At 37.5% G+C, this 22,014-nt stretch overlaps 3 protein-coding genes across 3 annotated transcripts; 2 read left to right on the top strand and 1 right to left on the bottom strand.

Moving 5' to 3' along the window:
* The first annotated feature begins 5,304 nt into the window (after nucleotides 1-5,304).
* Nucleotides 5,305-11,874, top strand: LOC112176532 (3-oxoacyl-[acyl-carrier-protein] synthase 3 A, chloroplastic). Its single transcript, XM_024314501.2, has 8 exons — nucleotides 5,305-6,017; nucleotides 7,576-7,724; nucleotides 8,651-8,787; nucleotides 10,170-10,275; nucleotides 10,356-10,474; nucleotides 10,628-10,692; nucleotides 10,843-11,065; nucleotides 11,398-11,874. The coding sequence occupies exons 1-8, from the start codon at nucleotides 5,830-5,832 to the stop codon at nucleotides 11,617-11,619; spliced, it is 1,209 nt and encodes a 402-aa protein (XP_024170269.1). The 5' UTR covers nucleotides 5,305-5,829; the 3' UTR covers nucleotides 11,620-11,874.
* Nucleotides 11,849-13,580, bottom strand: LOC112176531 (probable xyloglucan galactosyltransferase GT19). Its single transcript, XM_024314500.2, has one exon. The coding sequence runs from the start codon at nucleotides 13,401-13,403 to the stop codon at nucleotides 12,027-12,029; it is 1,377 nt and encodes a 458-aa protein (XP_024170268.1). The 5' UTR covers nucleotides 13,404-13,580; the 3' UTR covers nucleotides 11,849-12,026.
* Nucleotides 13,581-16,646: 3,066 nt separating this feature from the next.
* Nucleotides 16,647-18,268, top strand: LOC112179234 (protein INAPERTURATE POLLEN1). Its single transcript, XM_024317589.2, has 2 exons — nucleotides 16,647-17,801; nucleotides 17,918-18,268. Exon 1 carries the CDS (start codon nucleotides 16,956-16,958, stop codon nucleotides 17,793-17,795), a length of 840 nt encoding a protein of 279 aa, XP_024173357.1. The 5' UTR covers nucleotides 16,647-16,955; the 3' UTR covers nucleotides 17,796-17,801; nucleotides 17,918-18,268.
* The last annotated feature ends 3,746 nt before the right edge of the window (nucleotides 18,269-22,014 follow it).

Below are 22,014 nucleotides of genomic sequence, written 5' to 3'. Positions count from 1 at the left end.
CTAATAGAGACTGACATTCAAACTGCTAAAAAGAAGTTGGACACCCTTTGGGAGCTAGAAACAAGAATCCTGCCAAAGCTAAGAAGGAATAGAAGGTTCTTAGCCTTTGCATTCAACATACCCCTCCAAATTTAAATTTTAATGTTTGTTTTTGCTTACTTGCTATGCTGTGTTTTTACACTGAATTAAAGAAATTTATGGAGCACCGCAATTAAGTGCATTGGCGAAGGAAATCTCATTTAAAGTTTGATTTTGAGTTAAAATACTATGCATAGTAAAGTAGGCTTACTGAATAAGTGAGCTTCATTTATACAATGGATGGTACTAGTATTTCGGCTCTATTCTAAAAAGTGGTCTGGGTGGCCGCCTAGGCGCTAGGCGCAGGCTGACCGACCCGATTTCAGGCTGGGCGACAAGGGAGATCGGTTTGGGATTCGGCAAGAGCCTAGGCGGGCTAGAGGGCGCCTAGGCAGTCTGGGCGGCCTGTTTAGTTCTCAAAACTGGGTCTAGCCCGCGTAGGCGGTCTGGGCGGCCTGTTTAGTTCTCAAAACTGAAAACCCAGATGCATCTGTTATCTTTTCTCTCGCCGTCTCTCTCGACGCTCGACGCCTCAACTCTCTTTCTTATCTCTCCTTTTGAGTCCTCTCTCTCCTCAAGTCTCTTTTTGTCTCCATGCTGCTAAATCTGAAACTTCATTTTCTTCAAAGATGAAAACCGATAATCATACAAATATACACAGTCATACTTTCTTATGTTTCTGAGTTTTCGCTGTTGTTCTTGTTTCACGTTGCAGAATTCTACAGCCACTCATAGGAAGATGAATCCTATCCAATTAAATAATTATTTTTGTTGGTCCTATCATATTTAAAATCAATTAAGTAGCTGCAAGCAATCCTTATCAATTAAGGAGATTTATAATTATATGTTGATTATTAAATGATTATTTTATTTTTTTGTTGATTTGATGACTCACATCTGTGATAGATTAATGATAATTTAATTATTTTATTTATACAATTATACACTATAATGTAAAAATAAATTTAGAACAAAAAAAATGGCGCTAGTTCTCCGGTCACCGCCCGACTAGCGCCTAGCGATTTTTAGAACCTTGGTATTTCCTACATGCCCAGGTGATTGTGAGCAGAGGAAATCATTATATGTGTCATTCTAACTAACTTTTGAATGAATTTTATGCATATTTACTCAAATATATATATATATATATATATATAGCCCTTCTTGGGTGCGGGCGTCCGCACTTTTTGCTTCGGTGCGGATTTCCAGTTTTTCTCCACTTTCCGATCATATTTTCACATCTTAATCGTTCAGTTTTTAGGTCCTAATGTATAGATCACTTCTGTAAATTTTCAGCCAATTTGATGATCGTTAAGGCATCCAAAACTACAATTTACCATTTTAAACACAAACGGTTCCTGTTCAACAGATTCGGTTCGTTCATGTAAATTGCAGTTTAGATGCCTTAACGATCATCAATTTGACTGAAATTTTGTAGAGATTATCTATACATTAAGAACTAAAAATTGAACGGTTAAGATGTGAAAATATGATCGGAAAGTGGGAAAAAATGGGAAATCTGTACCTTTTTGCTTCGGTGCGGATATCCCCACCTGAGCAAAGTTCTATATATATATATATATATATATATATATATGGAGGATCAAGAAGGACGTCCTTAAACTCTTAAAGTGAGGATATTTTTATTTTTAGCATGTATTTTAATAATCACATCATTCATTCTCTAGTAACCTACACACATATGAATCATATAAAAAATTAGCCAAATCGGAAAATTTTTAACCATTTGATTAGCACAATGTTCGTTTTAATTTTATCTAACGGACTACATTTGTTACACACTTTTGAGTGACCAAATGATTAAGGATTTGGTTGATTTTTTGTAGATACAATTATTGCATAGGAATCTAGAGGATCAACGGTTGAAATCATTGAATTAGGTTATATACTAATGTAAAATAGTAAAAATCCTCAAATACTTAAAGTAAGGATATCATCTTTATATATATATATATATATATATATATATATTTATCCAGAGCAAGGCCTCGCTCTGAAATTAAAGTGCGAGGATAGAGTTTAGAGTCACTTTTCGGTCTCATATCCACATCTCAATCGTTCAGTTGTTAGGTACTAATGTATAGATCATCTCTGCAAAATTTCAGCCAAATTAATGATCTTTAAGGTATTTAACTCGTTTAAACCAATGGACGAACTGAATCTGTCCAACCTGAACCGTACTAGCTTTAAGGAAGTTATCAATGTCTTAATGACCATCAATTTGATTGAAATTTTGCAGAGATCTATACATTAGTACCTAAAAACTGAACGGTCGAGATATGGATATGCGACCGAAAAGTGACTCTAAACTCTAAAAGCGCACTTTAATTTCAGAGCGAGGCCTCGCTCTGGATAGGATCTGTATATATATATATATATATATATATATTTTGCTTGTGTTGACTATATATTATTAATAGGAACAATCCTACAAATCTAGAATGTGTAAGTTATGCACTTCTAACGAGGACTAGTTGAAGACTTTATAATCAATGGTTTGGACTTTTTGATTACATTACAACAAATCAACCGTTGGATGTTTACGTATGCATGAGTAGATCACTTTAGAAAATTTTCTTCCAAATTGCTAATCGTTAAGGTACCGAACTAGATTAAATCAATAGACGAACCAAATTTGTCAAACATAAACTGTTCATGTTCGTAACTGACAAATCACTATTATGAATATCTCAATGATTTTCAATTTGGTTGAAAAATTAGATAAATGATCTACATATAAATATCTAAACATCTAACGATTGATTTGCCGAAATGTGATCGAAAAGTGGGTCTAACACAAAAGTCTTCAACTAGTCCTCATTTTAGTGGTTCTCATTAGAAGGGCTTCCATACTTCCCCACCCCTCTTTTTATTTTTCTTTCTTTCTTTCCCCACACATGACGGTTGTATTATGAAGCATTGAAAGATTTATTGGTTTATTAAATTATGTATCAAGATGTTAGTGTATGTTCCAACATGGCTTAAGTTGATTTACCCAAACCATGGCTTCAAACCTTAGGATTAATTTAAAAATATATATTTTAAAATTTAGTTTCAGAATCGTAACAATTCTTAAAGTGAAATCACATGAACGAATTGAAGTGGTGTTAGCTCAGTGGTTAGAGCACCCACTACCTAAGATCGAGGTCATGGGTTCGAGTCACCATGGGGGTAGGAGTGAAATCTTTTGATCATCTTTAAAAAAAAAAAAAAAAAAAAAAACGGAAGTATTGATGTGAGATATGAAAATTGATGTGAGACAATTAATAGGTAGCTATTCCCAAACGGAAGTATTGATGTGAGACATGAAAATTGGGAGGAGCAAGTAAAACTAGCTTAGCTTTGCGTTTCAACTTGCCTAAACCCCCCGGTAATTCAGGGCATTGGCGAAGGAAATCTCATTTAAAGTTTGATTTTTAGTTAAAATACTAAGCATAGTAAAGTAGGCTTACTGAATAAGTGAGCTTCATTGATACAATGGATGATACTAGTATTTCCTACATGCCCAAGTGATTGTGAGCAGAAGAAATCATTATATGTGCTATTCTAACAAACTTTTGAATGAAATGTATGCATCGTTACTCATATATATATATATATATATATATATATATATATATGGAGGATCAAGAGAGGACGTCCTTAAACTCTTAAAGTGATAATGTTTTTATTTTTAGCGTGTACTCTAATAATCACACCATTCATATTCTCTAGTAACCTACACACATATGAATCATATAAAAATTTAGCCAAATCGGAAAACGTTTAACCATTTGATTAGCACAGTATTCGTTTTAATTTTATCTAACGAACTACGTTTGTTTATGCACTTTTGAGTGACCAAATGATTATGGATTTAGTTGATTTTTTGTAGACACAATTATTGCATAAGAATCTAAAAGATCAACGGTTGAAATTAGAGAATTAGGTTATATACTAATGTAAAATAGTAAAAATCCTCAAATACTTAAAGTAAGGATGTCATCTCTTGATCCTCCATATATATATATAACAATTTTGCTTGTGATGACTATATATTATTAATAGGAACAATCCTACAGATCTAGAATGTGTAAGTTATGCCCTTCTAATAAGGACTAGTTGAAAACTTTCTAATCAATGGTTTGGGAGACCAACTTTTCGATTACATTACGACAAATCAACCGTTGAAAGTTTATGTACACATGAGTAAATCACTTTAGAAAATTTTCTTCTAAATTGCTAATCGTTAAGGTACTGAACTAGATTAAATAAATGGATGAACCAAATCTGTCAAACATAAACCGTTCATATTCATAACTGATAAATCACTATTATGAATGTCTTAATGATTTTCAATTTGGTTGGAAAAAATAGATAAATGATCTACATTTAAATATCTAAACATCTAACGATTGATTTGCCGAAATGTGATCGAAAAGTGGGTCTAACACAAAAGTCCTCAGCTAGTCCTCATTAGAAGGGCTTCTATATTTCTCCACCCCTCTTTTTATTTTTCTTTCTTTCTTTCCCCACGCATGCATGACAGTTGTATTATGATGCATTCAAACCTTAGGATTAATTAAAAATAATTATTTTAAAATTTAGTTTCCGAATCGTAACAATTCTTAAAGTGAAATCACATGAACGAGATTTAAAAATATATACATATATATGTGCTAGGTGACAACAAAATGCAAAAGAATAAAAAAAAATCATGGAGTTTAAATAATTAGTTGTGTTTTATTTATACTATTATTAAAAAAAGAGGGTTTGTTAGCCAAAATTTAGAATTTTGACATAAATGACCCTAGAAGATTAATAAACTTTGAAAATTAATTAAATCAGAAGGATAATTAAGACATTTACAAAATATATTTTTATTAAAAAAATAAACAAAAAAAGTATCCACAATATACTTTTCTCTCCCCATTATTTTTTCTCTGCAATAACTAACTATTTTCTATTTTATTTTTAAAAAATAATAATAATAACTTGCACATGTAGAGCATGTGTAAGAAAATGCTAGTATAACTTATTGTAGCTGTTTTTCATTGTTGTTTTTTTTTTTTCATCAAGGGAGGGATTTGAATATAGGATTTTTGGAACATTTTGTTGTCTTCTTCCCATTTTATCCTTGATTAAAGTTGATCCCAAATTCACAATAAAGATGCACAACTACTCAGCAACTAACAGGTAGCCATTCCCAAACGGAAGTAGTGATGTGAGACATGAATATTGGGAGGGGCAAGTAAAACTAGTTTAGCTTTGCGTTTCTACTTGCCTAACCCCCCCCCGGCAGGTGCCCATTGGATTGATTTGTTATAAAAACAGCACCTTGGAATTTGGTGAAAGGAAGGAAAGCAAAGCATTTGCATGACTCCTAGACCTCTCTTCTTCTCTCTCTTCTCTTCTGGACCCGACTCACTGACCTCTTTGCTCTCAGAGAGAGAGAGAGAGTGAGAGAAATATTAAGCATTGGTGTTTGCTCAATTTGGGTTTGACATAATCGCCCACATTCATTCGATTTGCTTTTTGTTTTAAAGGTCTAAGCTTTGGAGCCTCCGAAGAAATAAGGGTCTGTCCCCATCTCTCTGGGTCTCCGCCACACCTGTTTAATTCATGGGTTTCGTCTACTGCTGTCATTGCATGCTTCTCTTTCTCATATATTAGCTCAAAGATCTCGCCTTTCAATCTCTCCGAGGTTTCAATCTTTCTGGGGGTCTTCTGCGTTTTCAGAGCTCTGAATAAATGGCCAATGCATCTGGGTTCTTTACTACTCCTTCAGTTCCGAGCCTGAGGAGGAAGATTCAGCCTTCAATAGCCATTTTTGGATCTGGGTTTCTCTCCCCTGAGGGAATCTCCAGGAGGGTAGTGCTTTGCTCCAGCGCTGAGAAGCAAGCTGGAGCTACTTCCTTTTCGGAATCTAGAGCACCCAGGTCAGTTCACTGCTTTAGTTCCCTATTTTCATTAGCCCCTTATTGTTTGATGAATTGGGTTGTAGTTTATAGCTGTGTTTTTTACTTGGACTATTGTAGTTTTGAACATTGGTTGAGGAATACTTGATTGGTTTTTGATTTATGATCTTTGTTTGTTGTGGAGTGCATTTAATGTTGTTTGTTTTGATTAATATGATTGTTGTTTCAGAATTAATGGATGACATGACAATGCATAGGCATTTAGTGTTTGAAAGATGGAGATTGAATTCTCGAAATATGTTTAAACTATGTAGATATCATATGTTTGTGTTGTAAGCTTTATTATGAGCTTATGTGCTGGAATTTCTGTGCTACCTGCTTTCCACTACAGAGCTTTGCAAATATTTTGGAGTGGGATGAACAAGACACGCTATTTCTAAACTTCGATTTGTCAAGATAGTGTCTTCGAGGCTATGATTCATTACCAATCACAGGTTGTACTGGTTCGACCTTAATTGATAGGACGAGCGACGCTGTATTTGATACAAACATAATTTGATGGGTATTTCAGTTGGAATGCACTTTGGAGTAAGGGAGAACTGAGGTCATTGCAATATTAGTTTACCTCATTTGCCAGTTTGCTGGCCAAGTTTAGTAGTGACTTCTGTTCAGAAGTACAAACAATTTTGCAATAACCAAGAAGTAGGGATTCTGGTTTACTGAGGTATTGTTAAAGTTACTTTTTTAAGGTTAGTCACAAGGTGTATCAGTTCCTTGGTTAGCAAATAAACTTTTTTTTTGGACAACTTAATGATATGGAGGACTAATGTGAGGGTCCAATGAAGTTCAGGAGTCTCTCTGATGTAAGTCAGTTTGTAGATGAGCATTCTAGCTTACCCAGCATCTCTACTGAATTCTGCTAGAAGTGCTGAGAGCAAGAAGAGAAAGAAAAAAAAAGTTACTCTCTGTGCATGAGCTTCTAGCTTATCCAGCATCTCAACTGATCTCTGCTAGGAGTGCTCAGAGTTAATTAGACTAAGCTCTGTGAAGGAGATGGACAGGCCTGAGCCGAGTCCATATTAGCAAAATATAACTACAAGTTGTTATTTATATAAGAAGGTAGACATCATAATTATGCGGTGCCTCTTATTTTTCCTGTTTACAGAGTGAATTGGTATCTGGTGAAAGAGTGGTAAAGTGTTATATATTCCATTTAATGGTACTTGATGCATGGATTACAGTATTATAATGGTATTTTAGGTTTGCTTGTATTACTGTTTTCCCATTGTATGATAGAGTTGATGGTGGATAATGGAGGAAGATCAAACTCTACCAGATCAGTTTATTCTTCTTTTTAGGCTATGTGGAGTTGAATGAGAATTTTATCTTGCATGTTATCATCTGGTTATCTATGCCTTCTGTGTAGCTATGTGTTCTATGTAATAAATAGGGTGGCCTGGCCATTAGTCATGTTGGTAATTATATTGTATTTTGGTGACATAAATTTGAGTTCAAGCCGGTAAATGATAATCTGACTGATCATAGATTTCTGTGTCTGTTTGAAAAATATTCTTTACAGGCTTGTCAGTAAAGGCTGCAAGTTAATCGGGTGTGGCTCGGCAGTACCCAGTCTTAAGATTTCAAATGACGAGCTGTCAAAAATAGTAGACACTAACGATGAATGGATATCTGTCCGCACTGGGATTCGTAATCGACGAGTTATTTCAGGTCAGTTCATACACTGTGCATGATAAAGTCATAAATTTAGTAACTGTCAGTAGTTTGAGGTTGTTTTGTTGTTTACTGTGCACTGAGCCTCTTGATCCAGTGCCCATGCTACTATCTTAAACTTAGGATATGCAGTGCATGATTGTTGATATGTTTGACATCTTATACTATCTGAGATGGCAGTACTTGCTTTAAGTCGAGTCTCTTGATTACATTGTGCATGCTCAATATAGGAAAAGCCACTGAGCTTGATCAGTCTGGCTTTACCCAGGGTCAACTTGGTTTGCTAGCTGCATGCATGATCCCTGTTATAGAATATCTGTTTAGTTATTTTTCTTTGCAAATGCTATTCGGAATGCTAAAGTAATAAAGAATACAGTGGGGTTTTAGCTGGTCAATTTTGCTGGTATATGATGTGTGAGAGGTGCTTTCTCATGGTTATGGTTGATATTTTAAATGTTTTTATATTTGATCTCAACATATACTTTATATACAATGCATGTGTTGTCTTTATTAGTCCTTGAGTCTATGTTGTGCTGGATATCTTAAGGTTACCTTCTCTACATAATGACATCTTTCTGAAGTGCAAATTTTATACAGGCAAAGAAAGCCTAACCTTATAGAATGTCTAGCTGCATGCATGATCCCTGTTATAGAATATCTGTTTAGTTATTTGCTTTGCCAATGCTATTTGGAATGCTAAAGTGATAAAGAATATGGTGGTCGGTGGGGTTTTAGCTGGACAATTTTGCTGGTTTATGTTGTGGGAGAGGTGCTTTCTTTAAATGTTCTTATATTTTATCTCAACATATACTTTATACAATGCAAGTGTTGTCTTTATTAGTCCTTGAGCTATGGTGTGCTGGATATTTTAAGGTTACCTAATCTGGATAATGACATCTTTCTAATGTGCAATTTTTATACAGGCAAAGAAAGCCTAACCTTATTAGCATCTGAGGCAGCAAAGAAAGCTCTTGAGATGGCACAGGTTGATGCTGATGATGTAGACCTAATCTTGATGTGCACCTCTACACCTGATGATCTTTTTGGTGGGGCTCCTCAGGTATATATATTATTTATTGGTGTATCATATATGTATTTAAAAGATATTAATGTCATTTTTCAGTTTTTATTACTTTGATTTTCTACCAGTAGGTGAGTCTTTTTTAGGTCGAGTTGTAAATGCATTCGCTAAACCTTTTTTTTTTTTTTGTTGGAGGGGTGGGTGCATAAATTCTACAGTTACTGAAGGAATTGAGTTGAATATGGAAAATATAATTTCTTATGTAAGAAGAAATGAAAACATCATTGGTTGACTTGTAGTAATAGTTGGGACAGAATTTGTTTCTTGCTTCCTTGTGAACATCTTTGCCTAAGCACTTTAGGTATGTTCCCTTTCATGTGTTTCACCTTGACTGGAGTCTTGTCCTAACTTTGGACTGGCTTTGCTTGTTTGTTTTAGTGGGTTTGTATAAATAGACATCTGATCCATCCCCATTGGTACTTTGTTTATTCTCTTTCCATAGAATTTTTGCTTCCTATAAGCAAAGGGGGGTGTTCATAAAAACTGAACTATGGGTTCGTAGCTGCTTTTAAAAAAATTGTATATAAAGTTATTTGCATTAATATATATATATATATATATATATATATATATATCAAATATGGATTTGATCTTTATGGGCTTTTAGTTGTCACACTCAGAACGTAGAAACTTTTAATTGATTGCTTTGTTCAACTGTTTCAGAAGGTCTGAGCAATGTCAGTCAGCTTAGTTTATTTCCTTATTCAACATGTATATCACACGTACCTCTTGTGCATTTAAAGCTACTAGTACAGTTGCTAGATTTGATTGTCTCTTTCGAGCATCAGATTCTGGAGTATGAACTTGAATGAAGCTTCTAGCCTGAGCTGGAGATGACTACTCTTAGTGTAGTCAGTTTGTGTAGGCCTGGAAGCCTTGATCATGGCACAACTTGAAACTGGCAACTTGATTCTTGATGAACTTTCTTTGCCTGTTTACAATAATATCCTGAAAACCTCCCTATGTTCTTTCCTTTAACTACGTTAACTTGACAAATTTTCAAGAAATGAGCTTGTATTGGCCAAGTAATCTGGTTATTGTGTGTGTTTCTTGAACTAAGCATGGCTCAATCATTTTCCAAAGCTGGGATGTCGTGTAGCAACTTTTTAGTTCTTTTCTTCAGTTTTCCCGTAAACTTTTATGCTGGTTAAGCTATTTTGTTAAGATTAACTAGATAATAATTTTGCTAACAAGATTCCACTGGCCGAGTGCTTAAGTTGATCTATTCAGTATGGTAACTGCTTGAGTTTGTAATTTCATATTATGTTGCAACTTCAGGTTCAAAAAGCACTTGGCTGCTTTGATCTATTCAGTATGGTAACTGCTTGAGTTTGTAATTTCATATTATGTTGCAACTTCAGGTTCAAAAAGCACTTGGCTGCAAAAAGTTCCCCTTGTCCTATGATATTACAGCTGCCTGTAGTGGATTCGTATTGGGTTTAGTATCAGCTGCTTGTCACATTAGGGGTAAGTAATTTGTTGACTTTGCTGTGAGGCAACTGTTACTTCCATGTTTGATTAATTAAAATGGTTTGCACAAACTACAGGAGGTGGATTCAAAAATGTTCTAGTTATTGGGGCTGATGCTCTTTCTCGGATTGTTGACTGGTCCGACAGAGGAACCTGTATTCTCTTTGGGGATGCTGCCGGGGCTGTTTTAATACAGGTGACTTTAAGGCATTACCTTACATTTACTTGCTTAATAATTCATGCAATCTTATTATAAACAAGTGGAGATTCCTTCGTCATTCACACTTGTAAACAAGGTACCTGTGACAAAATATTTGATCCCACTTATTTAACATTGCATCATTTGTAGGCCACTGACACTGAGGAGGATTTCTTACTTGGTTTTGACGTTCATAGTGATGGTGATGGAAACAGGCACGTGTTTTCTCCATTCTTTTTAAGTTTTCCTTTTCTTTCACCTTTTTATCAATTGCCATAATTCAAGGTTTTTCTGCTGGTTATAACTTTAATTTTTCTCAATTTTCCTCACGCACATGTGACTGATCACTCTGTCTCTAATTGCAGACATCTAAATGCTCCGTTGAAAGGAAATGAAACAGATAGTGAATTGGGTTCTAATGGTTCAGTCTTAGACTTCCCTCCAAGACGCTCTTCATTTTCTTGCGTTCAAATGAATGGAAAGGAAGTCTTTCGGTTTGCATGTCGATGTGTGCCTCAATCAATTGAGAATTCACTTGCGAATGCTGGTATTCCTGCATCTAGCATTGACTGGTTACTGCTCCATCAGGTACGACAAATGATATCTTTTCACATTCCGCCAGGGACCTGGGTTTAGGTGGTTGAATGATTTCTCTGCTCTACGTCAATTAAAACTCCTGATTAATAAGAGGGGAGTGTATACATATCAAAAGTCAAAAAATTTCGACCTTATTGTTATACTGATAGAAGATGTGCGAAATTGCTAAGTTTTTCTCTCTATACTCTAGTGATGGAATTTTTACAGAAATCAATTTCCAAGGCAATTTCCTAATTTTCATGGTAGCAATCTCGTCGATGTACCTTTTGTTCTGATAATGGCTATAGGATATAACGAATTATGACAGAGTTAAATGAATGCAGGCAAACCAGAGGATTCTTGATGCAGTTTCTAGTCGCTTGGAAATCCCATCAGAACAGGTCATTTCAAATTTGGCGAACTATGGTAACACCAGTGCCGCTTCCATTCCTTTGGCATTGGATGAATCTGTAAGAAGTGGCAAGGTGCGACCAGGCCATACAATAGCAGCTGCAGGCTTCGGAGCAGGTCTCACTTGGGGTTCTGCTATTCTAAGATGGGGTTGAAAACCCCATCCTCGTGCCGAGATAGGAAGAAGAGTATATGCCATGAAGCGCAGTTTTGCAATTCTTGCTTCACATTTCTCATGTATCATCATCAAATGAACAAACCTCAGCTCCCTTTTGTTTGTTTGCCTTTTTGTTAGCTTTGAATAAAAATTGTATTCTTTTCCTCTCAGTCCAATAATCTATTTGTTTCTTGAGTCACAAGCCATGTCTAGAATAACAATTGTGGTACCAAAACAAAGACAGCTTTATCTGTAGCTCATTGTCTGTATTGTACATTTCCTTACAAAAGAGGTTCTTGACATTGAATCAAGTGGGATACATAAATACAAAGGCTAAGCAAGTTAATAATTACACTTAACAATGACAACAAGTAAAAGCAAAAAACAAAAAACTCAAAAACAATGTCACTGAACAAAAATTTGACCTCTATGAACCCTAGACATAACCTTCTGCAACACACCCTCAATTGCAATGTCGAAAGCATCTTTCTTGGCTCTTAATCCAATCGAACTTCCATGCTTTCTGTACATAATTCTTGGTATCAACCCCAACACCTTCTCCCTCATTCTCCTAACCCTAGCTCTTGGTATGTTCCTAAGCACGTCCAGAATCCTTGTATCTTTGAACACCACATCCTCCTTTGGTATATACACCGCAAACTTGGGGTACTGATCCTCCGGCAAGTGCCAGCCATACTGAGCTCTCGCAGACAATTCCTCAAAGAAAACGGGGATACACCCGGCGAGAATGCTGTCAAACATTGACCGCCTCGTCGGGGTGTCCCCCGGGGGCTGCAAGCAAAAACTGGCTTGCAGCATTGGCTTCATGAACCTAATAGGGTTATGTTCACAAATCCCATTAGAGCAATCCACAATGTCACACAGCTTCGAGTACCCGCCGGCTCCGCCATAGAAGCCATTTCCATGCACATTGTTGGTCACATTGCTCGTGCTATTCTCACACTCACTCCTAATGCTCCGGCGAATGTTGGGGCTACTCGTCGGCGAGCCTCCACCGCCGGCAAACATCATTAGTGAAGTGCGCTTGGACCTTCTTGCCCTCTGCATCCAGCTCTCGAGTAAAGAAAGGTTGGGCGGGTGAAACGACGTCGGATAAGGCACGGCGTGCTCCTGCCAAGGCCAGGCACGCGCCTCCACCGTCAAAGCCGTGACGTTGAAAAAATGGGGGAGCTCCAGAAGCGAGGTCCCCCACGTCGGCGGATCAGAATCCAACGGCTGAGAGAAATCCCAGGCGGGTCGGGCCAGGACCATGAAATGGTCGTGACCCGAGTTCCGACTCCACACCTCCGGCAAATCCTCCTGCAAAAACTGGTAGAGCTGAAGGCCCTGATCGGCGCTGGAGTTGACTTCGGGGCCGTAGAGGTACCTCATGGCGTCGATGCCGGCGTAGTAGGGGAGGTAGACGGCGTCAGCCTGGCGGGGATCTGACGTCAGACATGGGTATTCGAGCATCCGGCGGTGGAAGATGAGCTCCATCATTAGGGAGTCGGTGCGGTACCAGCTCTGGGAGCGGTTGTGGGTCTTGTGGCCGAGGCCATGGTTGGGCAAGAAGGGGCAGAGGTCGCCGAACAAGGGGTAGCCGGAGCAGTTGGAGAGGAGGTCGAGGTTGAAAGTGGAGGGGAGGCGCCGGATGTGGATCCAACGGTCGGCGCAGTCCGTTGGGTTTGAGTCGGATTGGTCGATTAAAGACTCGGAAGCTGCCAAAGCGAAGAAGAAGAAGAAGAAGAAAGGGATTAGTAAAGTGGAGTTGCAGGAGGCCATGATGGGGAAGAAGAGAGAGAGAAATGGGGAAGTGGGATTTGGTGGGTTTGAATTTTACGGCGGAGTGTGCGACGGTGAGTGTGGATTGTGAAATTGGTTTTGGGTTTCCAACGTCCTCTCAGTTTTCCACCATTAACGGAGGAGGAGGAGGAGTTGCTTTAATGGTTTTTTTTTTTTTTTTTTTTGAAAAAAGTAACTTTTAACTGTTTTGTTAAGAGAGAATTTGTTGGCTGCGTGGTGTCGTTGTTGGGCGGTTTGACCCGTCAATGTCGGTGGTTTTTCTATCCTTTTTTTTTTTTTGGTTACTTTTGCTGCCTGGGAAGTCGTCTTCTGGTCAACGAGAAAACTAAGGAGAAATTCCAGGGTGGGTTGAGAAACTGCTGGGTGGATCGGACTTGTTAGTCCTCTTTTAGTCCATGGTACTGAGAATAAGTAACAACTTGATGAGATAGTTGTGTTTCGTCACTAAAAATTTGATTCACAATTTATAATAAATTAGAGGTCAATGTTAAACAGCGACAAGCGTGGCCCGAGGTCCACCATTATACCGATACTGCTCCAACTTAATTATCTGTTAGGTATTGAGTTTTAATCACAAAAGGCCACGGTACAATTGGGTCAGATCCACCCACTTATAAGTTATATTTTATTTGTCATTTTTCTAATGTGAGATTTTTCCTCTCCAACAGTCAATAATAAGAGAACATATCACACCTTTGTTGGACTTTTAGTTCCACAAATTTATTTTAAAAGTGTTTGAGACTTGATATGACTGTAAAGAATGGAGTCAAATTTTTTTTACCCTAATTGAAACTCAACAATATTAATGTATCAAGTGTTTAAACTAAAATGAAAATGGAGCTCTTATTCATGGGTAAGCCAAATACTACTAATGCCTGGAAATTCATGTTTGATGCTCTTACTCGTAAATGGAATCCTAAAGGACCTTGGCAGCTAATTGATATCTCGAATGACTATTTTATTGTGAGATTTACTCTTGATGAAGCTATGAACACTGCGTTGTGTGGAGGGCCATGGATTATTGCAGGACAAACCCTTGTGGTCCAACAATGGCGGCCAGATTTCGACCCCTTCAATTATAAGATCACTAAGATGGCTGTTTGAGTCAGAATACTGGGTTTGCCAGTGAAATATTTTAAAGATTACACTTTGAGCAAAATTGGTATGATGTTGGGTACTGTTATTAAAGTTGATAAGCTTACTTTAGCGAAAGTGAGGGTATAATAGTCATTTTAGACATGTTATAGACCTTTTGTGTGAGAATTGGAGAGAATAAGGACTATCCAGTTTAATTTAGAAGGTGAGGGACTAAACTGTTTTTCAGGGAAAAGTTTGAGGAGTAACAAGTATTTAATATATATAGAGTAACACCAAAGTGAGAAAACAAGCCTGTTATAGTGAAGCACGTCAAAAGACGCTGTCCTAAAGTCTTTGTAGCCTCCCTACGTGCAGGTGCTGACGGTCTACAAGACTCCAAGATACAAGCAACCAAAGGTCCGCTATGAGCACGTTCACAGTCGGATAGAATTTCGAAGTCACAGAACCGTTGCCCAAAATAATAGTAAAATATGGAAGGTAGAGATCGAAGTGGTAGTATGTAAATGAGGAGTAGAGATAACCCTTTTGTTGTGAACAACTTGGGGAACATTGTTGCTTTTTATAGGCTCCAATTATCTCATGTAACCTCCATCATAAAACACACCATAAAATCAGAAAATTGAATCCCAAAATGAAACTCCTATAACCCCCAATAATTATAGGATTAAAAGCATAAGTTACAAATTGAAAATTGAAAATCAAATTAAAGATTTTAAAATCTTTTAAAATACCAACAATTCATCCTTAATTGAATCTGTAATTCTGCCCACAAGGGAAGCACTTGATACAAATTCCACCATGCCTTATTGCCTTTTGTAGATAAATGAGATGGAGGGAATCAAAACGCATAAAAGCAACATAATGAGCAAATGAGATTTTTGAAATATAAAATGATCAGTCCTCCGCTAATATGGCGGTGTCATGGGACCAAAAAAAAAAAAAAAAACTTTAAAAAAAAATAAATAGTGGAGGCTTATCTTAGTGCACGTTAAAAAAAACACGTTTATCCTAATACAAATAGAGTATCATTTTAAGTTCAATGTCATGGCTCTAGAGTTGGAGATAATGTTAGAGCAACTTCAACAGTTTCCATATAATTTCTGTATTATATGAAAGTAAAAGTCAAAGCTTTAACCTATTTCTCTTCTCCAACTCCAACAGATTCCCTATTTTACAACAATCTCTAAAATCTCTGTATTCTTCCTTAAAATTTTAGAGTTTGCTGTAAATATAGGGAATTTGGTTTTCTATTTCCCCACTTTCCATAAAATAAGGAAAGTTATAAGGAATCTGTTGGAGTAAAAGAGACTTATTTTTCCCTAAAGTAGAGAAAAATCAAAATATAAGGAATCTGTTGGTGTTGCTGTTAGTGTTTGTTGTAGATTTAGGGAATGTAAGGTGGCGTTCGGTAAGGTTTTCAAGTCATCTTTTTCATTTTATAAAATGAAAATGGCTTGAAAATGAGTTCGTTGTTCTGTTTTCAAAAATGCAGAAAATAATTTTTGAAAATAATTTTTTATTTTACTCGTAAAACAGGAAAACGACAAATAGATGTTTTCACATTTTCATTCTCATATTTTAGAAAACACGGAGATATATCTTCCAAAACAAAGAAAAAAAAGAATGTGCTCTCTTCTTCCATATTCTCAAGTCGCTATCTTCTGCTCAGGTCTCTCTCTCATCTCTAGTCGCAATCTTCTCTCGTTTTTGAAAATTGTTTTCGGAATAAGCTACCGGACATATTTTCGGATCTCAAAAATCTAATCTTGTTTTCTTGTTTTTATTTTCAAAATCGGTTTTTGAAAAATCATTTTTAAAAACGTTACCGGACAAGCCCTAATATTCTCTCACATCAAAATCATTATTTTAGGGAATGGTTTAGGGAAGCTGTTGGAGCTGAAAATGACTCAATTTTTCCAAAAATAGAGAAAAATGAGGAAATACAGAATCTGTTGCAGTTGCTCTTACTGGTGCGCGGGTTAGAGATTCTTGCTAAACTCGGTGTCCATATTAAGGTTTAAAAAAAATCGACTCGTCATGTATATATATCAGCACTCAAATATTAGCATATATCGACATGAGCTAAAAAACCATGGTATATCGATGGTATTGCAGATATTTAGAACCTTACTCCATAATGCTGATGTTCTTGCGAAAGTCTGTGTCGCTAATGCTCTTGCTATTGTTTCGAGAGTCATACTTGATGACACAGTCGGTGTATCTCGTCCTTAAAAGTTTTGCTTCTTTGCTTGGGCCTCTTCCCCCTATGTACTAAAAGAAAACGTTCCATCGAGAATTAAAAACCAATTTTTGCCCTTTAAAACCTTCCTTTCCCTCCACGCTAGCTCACACACATCAACTTCCTCCTCCCCCAAAACACCAAGAAACCAGAAGAAGAAAGAAAGCCAAGAAGTCCCACCAAGAATCTCCAAGATGTTGAAAGCAGTAGGTCTTTTCGGCCGCAGCAGCAACAACAAGAAGAGCCCCCGGCCCTTCAAGGACTACTACTCCGAATGGCTGACCACCCTCAAGTCCTCCCTCCTCCCTTCCCTTCGCCAATCCCTCTCCGACGCCTCCTCCCTCCCAAACCTCTCCCTCCACGTCGACGCCCTCCACCGCCACTTCCTCTCCTACTACGACGCCCTCGACTCCGCCGCCCAGTCCGACGTCGCCCAGCTCCTCTTCCCCGACTGGCGCAACCCTCTCGAGAAGCCCTTCCTCTGGCTCGCCGACCTCCACCCCTACCTCTTCACCAACCTCCTCCGCTCCTTCCTCGACTCCGCCTCCGACGAAGATTCCGACGCCGACTCCGACAGCCTCGTCGTCCAGTTCGGCGACCGCCCCTGGCACATCGCCACCGCCTGGCGCAGCCCTTCCTCTTCTCTCACGCAAAAGGTCGAGCAGGTGGAGTGCGGTCTCAGGCTCATGGTGCCTGCGCTGGCGGCGCGTGCGAGGGACGGGCAGGCCGCGTTCGTGGAGCGCGTGGCGAGGAACTGGGGGCCTTACGACGCCGGGAAGAAGGAGGCGGCGAAGGCGGTGATGGCGGAGGCGATGGAGGCGGAGATGGAGGAGATGGTGAGCGTTCTGGTGGATGCGAATAGGCTGAGGAGGAGTGTTCTTGCTGAGATTGTTGGGGCCGCCAGTGTTTACCAGGCCGCTCTGTTTCTTGAAGGCCTGGCCCAATTTCTTGTTGGGTTCAGAAACCCGGAATTGCTTGCTCAGTTTGATCAGTGCAAGACTCCTCTCAGTAAGCAATGCCGCTTGGCTATTTGATTCTGGGTTAGTAGTCTTTTCACTGTTTCAGTTTCAAGTCTCTCTGCTTTTTGATGAATATTTGGGTTCAGTTCTTTTCTGGGTTTGTCTTGATTTTCTGTGCTGGTGTGAACTTGGTGCAGGGAGTTGATGAGCTCGTGAGTAATGAAGGGTCAAGGTTACACTTCTTTGAGGGAGTGGGCACATTCTTTCTGTCAATTGTGAGTAGTGAAGTTTCCTTTTTCGATTTGGTATGCATTGTTGTGTATGTAAAAGATTGGATCTTTGTGAATGTGAATGATTTGGTGCCTGAATCGAATCAGTGGTCTTTTGTAATGAAGTAATTTTGATCATTGACATAGTATTGTTCTTGAGATGAAAGGCAAATAGCAAGTAGTATACTATGGAAGACATCCGAGTTTTTCAGTTTACTAATAAAGTTTGTCTATGTGTTCTATGTGGTGGTGTATGGATTATTTGATGCCAGAAATGACTAGGATGTAAATGATTCAATCTTTGTGAATGTGAATGATTTGGTGCTTGAATGAGTGGTTTTTGTAATCAAGTACATGGTAGTGTCGTTGGGATGAAGGCAAATAGCAAGTAGTGTACTATGGAAGCCATGCCAAAATTTTCAATTTACTAATAAAGCTTGTCTATGTATTCTATGTGGTGTTATTCGCCATACTTATGTCAGGTGGATTATGGGATTAGTAGACATTGTGTTAAAGCTTGCATTGTGACCTAGGTGTGCCATCAAAATCATTATAGTAGACGGTAAATACCCTAGTAGAGTTTAACTTAGGTAACAGAGGAAAGAAGCGACATTATTGAGTGGCTAGATCCTCTCATGAGGTTGGGATGCAGAAAAGTATGATCACAGGAAATGGCACAGTAACGAGCAGAGATGTATCAGTGCCATGTTGGGAAATAAATTCCTTTATATCTAAACTGGAAGCAAAACCTCACATCTTCATCCAATATTATCTGCTAGCGAATTGATTTCTCCGCAGAATAGTTTGGTTTGATATTGTTGTGTCTTGTATGATTGTATAATGCAATGAAACCCCTTGGATAAGTAAATGGATTATGACTGGATACCAGTCATTTCCTACATTTTGGTAGAGAGAAACTGAATTGAACGGCGCTTAGGCTCCTGCATGTCAGTCGATCAAAGTACTCATTTTTTCAACAAGTGGTTTGGTTAGCTACTATGGTTAGGGGCTCCCCTCTTTAACCTCAGGGCTTAGGCTCCTGTATGTCAGTCCATCAAAGTACTCGTTTACTCGACAACTGGTTTGGCTAGCTACCCATCATGGTTAGGGGTGCCCTTCTTACCTTCACGGCTTAGGCTCCTGCTTGTCAGTCGATCACAGTATTCATTTATTCATCAATTGTGGCTTGGGATCGATACTAACATATGTAACAGTTACATACAGCTTGTTTGTAATATATAAGATATATGGCCCAAGAAGGTGAAGAAGCTGTAAAAAGCTTCATCATGGGCTATCTTAAAGTTTGAATGTTTCATTGCTTTCAAATCATATAGTGGGAGATGCGAATGTGTGGCTTGCAAAATGTTCTCAAACACTCTCAAATTGCTCATGTAACATAATCATGGCAAAACTGGTCAGTTTACTAAGGCTTCTTCCCAAAGCCCATCTCAAGAATTCCTTTGGCAAAACATATTCATCCCACATAATTTCATCTAGTTTATGGTCCACAGTTATATCTATTTAACTACCAGTTTCACCTTTTCTAAATCCTATTGTTGGAGATGCTGATAAGTTACCTGAATGAAAATACAAAGTAGATTACAGCAGATTTATTCATGCATTTTTGCAGAACTATAATAGCAATGCATCCAGAAATCGCTTTACATGAAGTTACGAACTCACTAGCTCTGTCCTCCTTTCTTATCTCCCTACTAAAAGAAATTTGTAGAAGGATAAAAACATCAGGTTTCAGTTAATTTGATTTCCATTTTACTATTTTAGACACCAGGTCTAAGCTCCTTTGGTGGCATGTTAAAAAACAAGCATTACTATTAAAATGGCTCCTTTCTGAAGATGCCAAATAAGGACTAATCAATAGCAACTAAATAGACCATACAAGGAAGGTTTTCCTATCTGCAAATTGCTGCAACCCAGATGGCATAGTCACTAACCTATTACTTTACTTGTAAATTTGGAAGATCATTGACTAATGTTGATCTCAAGTGCCTTGTCTTCCGTTGGATCATGTGGTCCTCTTAAAGACAAGAATACAACTAATACCCCTGAATTTAGTCTCTATATCATGTTACTCGTTTAAAGATATCACCTGAACTGCATGGAGACTAATTAATATAGTCTAAAGCAGTTGCCTAGGGGAGAGGCTAAATCTGGTGGCATGTTAGAAAACAAGCATTACTATTAAGAATGGCTCTTTTCTGAAGATGCCAATGATAAGGACTAATCAATAGCAACTATATAGACCATATAAGGAAAGTTTTCCTATCTGCAAATTGCTGCAACCCAGATGGGGCATTATCACTAACCTATTACTTTACTTATAAATTTGGAAGTATCATTGACTAATGTTGATCTCAAGTGCCTTGTCTTCCGTTGGATCATGTGGTCCTCTTAAAGACAAGAATACAACTAATACCCCTGAATTTAGTCTCTGTATCTTATTACTCGTTTAAAGATATCACCTGAACTGCATGGAGACTAATATAGTCTAAAGCAGCTGCCTACGGGAGGGGTTACATTTCGTCGTATAATACTCAGGGTATTAGAACAATTGTATAGAAAAGTACCCATCTGAGAGTAACTATGATTTCTTATATCTTGTTTAGATATTAAGCTTATTAACTGGGAAAAAGAAACATATCAGTGTAGCAGAAATACTGAAAGCATGAATTATGGATATTTTTCCTTGGTTTTGCCTTATCTGATCCAATGTTGTCAGCAAATTGATAGATATATGAAGTTATGAACTTCATATGTATGAAAATTCTGTGTAAGAACTAACATGTGCAGCTATAGCTAGATGTCGAAAGTAATCAAATTAAATTCAAATATAAAATTGAAAACTTGACTGCACGTTGTAATTCCATTAGGTTATGTAAGTAACGTGAATTCCAACCCATTTTATGATACATAGAATCAGACTTGGATATTTATGTTGTTCCATTGAAACTTGATCTGCTCCAGAATCAACAGGTCAATCTGGCTTTGAAGTCTTTGATTTTTTAGAAGACACGGCCCATGTGTCTTGCTTAATTTTAACTGTTTGGTAGTTAGCTCTGCAAATGGAGAAAATTATTATTCAGAAGTTTTATCTTCATAATATATTTGTTTAATAGTCAAATTGCTCAGTATCAAACACTTACTGTTGCAATTTTTCTGATCTAATCGTGTTGAAGGAAGCATTTGTCTTCTTTAGTTTTAAAATGTTATCCTTCAGCCAAATTGATCTTCATTTTATCTAGATCAACTTGCCATTTGTAGTCTCTCTCTGATCTATAAGCTGTTAACATATGCTATATATAGCAATGCTCTGCATTAGTCATATATAAATCTTTGTCTAGCTAGAAGTGGCAATTGTTAATTCTTGTAGGTAGACAATTAATATATAAACTAATTATTGTTGCTAAACATAGTGATAGTTTTAGGAGTCCATCAAAAGCCAAAAATTGCAAAAGTGATGAGTCATGAAACCTGCATTGCAGTGGCTTCAGACTGTTTAGAGCTATATAAAGTTGGTAGCTAGGTTTCAATATGAGCTTTTATATCTACTTACTCATTGAAGCACATGATATATGATGCAGCCTCTGGTGGCCGACACCATAGTGCTCAAATAATTCAAGTTGCTAAAAACAAATTGTCAGTTTCCCAGTATTATCTTTCTACTAGTCTCACTATGTATATCAGTATATGTCATTGCATTGTATATTGTCGATTTATACTTTAACATCTTTTTTTTTTTTTTTTTTTTAAGAAAGCGGTGTAAGAGCTAACTCAGCGCCCTTACCCAAATTTATTAAAAATCAAGTAAAAAAAGGTACATAGCAAGGGGGGCTAGACCAAACCTTGCCAAGAGAAAATAATACAAAAATGCAAAGTACAGGAGATACAAAAAATCATTGAGAAGCGGGGGACTAGGCCAAGACCGCTTTCAAAACAAACACAATACTAAAAGACAAAAGAAAGAGGCACTTCTTATCTTTATAGTGTTTTCCATCCATAAAATAAGG

This window comes from Rosa chinensis, chromosome 7 (assembly GCF_002994745.2).
Source record: "Rosa chinensis cultivar Old Blush chromosome 7, RchiOBHm-V2, whole genome shotgun sequence".
In the NCBI taxonomy this organism is placed as follows: Eukaryota; Viridiplantae; Streptophyta; class Magnoliopsida; order Rosales; family Rosaceae; genus Rosa; species Rosa chinensis.
The sequence above is the reverse complement of the archived record's forward strand: the minus strand, read 5'-3'. Positions and strand labels throughout refer to the sequence as shown.

What these genes read in the sequence shown, in the direction of transcription:
- LOC112176532 (XM_024314501.2), top strand. Translation starts at nt 5,830, where the DNA reads ATGGCCAATGCATCTGGGTTCTTTACTACTCCTTCAGTTCCGAGCCTG. An exon ending in TCGGAATCTAGAGCACCCAG is followed by an intron (nt 6,018 to 7,575) that starts GTCAGTTCACTG and finishes TATTCTTTACAG; the next exon opens with GCTTGTCAGTAAAGGCTGCA. An exon ending in TTTTTGGTGGGGCTCCTCAG is followed by an intron (nt 8,788 to 10,169) that starts GTATATATATTA and finishes TTGCAACTTCAG; the next exon opens with GTTCAAAAAGCACTTGGCTG.
- LOC112176531 (XM_024314500.2), bottom strand. Translation starts at nt 13,403, where the DNA reads ATGGCCTCCTGCAACTCCACTTTACTAATCCCTTTCTTCTTCTTCTTC.
- LOC112179234 (XM_024317589.2), top strand. Translation starts at nt 16,956, where the DNA reads ATGTTGAAAGCAGTAGGTCTTTTCGGCCGCAGCAGCAACAACAAGAAG.